This window comes from Tupaia chinensis, unplaced genomic scaffold (genome assembly GCF_000334495.1).
Source record: "Tupaia chinensis unplaced genomic scaffold, TupChi_1.0 Scaffold144408_1, whole genome shotgun sequence".
In the NCBI taxonomy this organism is placed as follows: domain Eukaryota; kingdom Metazoa; phylum Chordata; class Mammalia; order Scandentia; family Tupaiidae; genus Tupaia; species Tupaia belangeri.
This window is the reverse complement of record NW_006204268.1, coordinates 8419-10664: the sequence shown is the minus strand read 5'-3', so window position 1 is coordinate 10664 and position 2246 is coordinate 8419. Positions and strand designations below refer to the sequence as shown.

Below are 2246 nucleotides of genomic sequence, written 5' to 3'. Positions count from 1 at the left end.
TGAGCGTCAGCTACGAGAGGCAGAGAGTGGGGGCGTGGGAGCCCCAACCTGCCCAGCTGCCTTTCACACCGCAGGGCTGCCAGCCCCCCAGCAACTTGCTACTTCTAAACGACTGTGGCAAAGTGAGGAATGTGTGGGGTGAAGGGGGTGTTGGCAGAAGTGCCCCTGCCTGTGTGCCCTGCCACCCCGGGGAGCCAGGTGTGCCCTGCCCACTGTGGGACTCTCCCAAGTTGAAAACAGAAGTGCGGGCTAGGGTTTCCGCCTCTGGGGACGCCTGCTCCCTGCTCCCGGTGAGGGTCTTCTGTGCTGACCGGGGCTCAGGGCTCTTGACCAGGGGCCGCCCGCTTCCCCTTCCTCACCGGTTCTGGCTTTTGCTCCCAGCCTCATACCGACCCCTCCCAGCTTTCCTTTCTCCTTCTTGCCCCCTTGCCTTTTTTTTTTTTTTTTTTTTTGAGTTTTTTCTGCCATGACGGCATGTGTGCTCGTCAGAGAGAGAGACAGAGCACAAGGTTCGGGACACACGTGCACATGTTCAGTGTGATGTTTTCAAGCTGCTAAACCCAGGACTCGATCGTGGTGATCGCGTGGGAGTCCAGACCCTCACCACCACGCCTCCTGCTGGCCCCTGCGCCCTTTCCTCTTACAAGCAATAACTGATAGGAAACGGGCAGGGGTGGGCGGCGTGGTGGCTACGGCGCTGGACTCCCACATGACTGGCCACAGTTTGAGCCCTGGATCGGGCAGCTCGAAAGTCACACCGGGTGTGTGTGCATGCCCCAAATCCACAGAGGAGCATGGAAGAGAAGGGATTGTGACGTGCTGCCCCCCCCCACCATGGGGGTGTGACTTCTCACTTTTCCTTTCTGTCTCTCTCCAGCGAGCACACACTCCCTATGACAAAAAAAAACCTATTTAAAAAAAAAAAAAAGAAGAAGAAAGAAAGAAGGAAAGACAGAAAAGTTAGAGCATGCGGACGGAAAAAAGAAAAAACTCGAAAAAGTTCACTAAATCCTACCCCTAGAGAGCCACTTGTTAACTTTTGGAAGACGCTTTGTGCGGTCTTTCTCATGAGAACTGTGCACTCGAATGTTCTCCCAGGGACGAGGGGATGCAGAGGATGGCCCTCCCGACCTGCCTTTCTCACTAGAAAACCGCACTGCGCGTGGCTTCTCGTGCCAGCGGGCAGACCCAGTGTCCCTCCCCGCGGCACCCAGCACCCTTGTAGCCAGAACTGGCAGCTGCTACGTGACTGTTGTTTGTTTTGTTTTTAAAATTTTATTTATTTTTCCCATGAGAGAGAGAGAGAGAGACAGGCCCTCTCAGCAGCGTCTTCATGCTGCGGTCCACCCCAGCTTCAGCCAGCCCAGGTCATGGCATGAGGTGCAGGCCGGGGTGTACGGGAGGTCTCGGGTGGAAGTGGGCCTTCTGGGCCGGTCCACTGTGCCACCACAGGCCTCTGCCTGCCCACGGTGTGACCTTGTGCTACCCCGATCTCCCGGGTTCTCCTGTCACCTCCGCCCTGCCTGCCCACGGTGTGACCCTGCTGCCCCATCTCCCGGGTTCTCCTGTCACCTCCACCCTGCCTGCCCACGGTGTGACCCTGCTACCCCATCTCCCGGGCTCTCTCGTCACCTCCGCCCTGCCCTGGAAGGCATCGGCCTGGCGTCCGTGGTCATCGAATCCTATCTGAACGTCTACTACATCATCATCCTCGCCTGGGCCCTCTTCTACCTGTTCAGCTCCTTCACCTCCCAGCTGCCCTGGACGACCTGCACCAACTTCTGGAACACAGGTGCTCCCCGCCCCCGTTCCAGCCCGGATGACTGAGTAGTGGGCAGCACGTGGCAGGGCTGCCTCGTAGCCTAGCCCGCGGGCCCCAGGGCCAGTGCTGCCAGCACAGCCGAAGGCTTCGGGGGGCCTTGGGTCAGCCGCTGCGGGGGCCCAGTGTGGCTGTGAGAGCCCAGCGGGACACACTGCACAACCGCACAGGGTTGTCATCACGCACTCAGCCATCCGTGGGGCAGGTACTCGCTGAGCACCGCGGCAGGCCCTGACTGTCAAAGCTGCCCGAGACTCGCAGGCCCAGCCCTGAGTGTGCAGTGGGGTGCACTCAGGGCCAGCTCTGGGGCGCGGACGCCGCAGGTGCTGCAGAAACAGCCCGTTAGCGCATGGTCACGGTCGTGACGGGGATGGCTGCAGGGCCGCCATAGCGATGGCGGGGGGGAGGGGCGGGCACAGGGGCCCGG

General features: G+C 60.3%; 1 protein-coding gene across 1 annotated transcript in view; it reads left to right on the top strand.

Moving 5' to 3' along the window:
* Positions 1-2246, top strand: part of LOC102482948 (sodium- and chloride-dependent betaine transporter) — a gene marked incomplete at its 3' end in the record, with an annotated part of 19482 nt that overhangs the window by 13569 nt on the left and 3667 nt on the right. Inside the window, 1 exon segment of the mRNA XM_027767682.1 lies at positions 1652-1792. Coding sequence (XP_027623483.1) covers positions 1652-1792 — 141 coding nt within the window.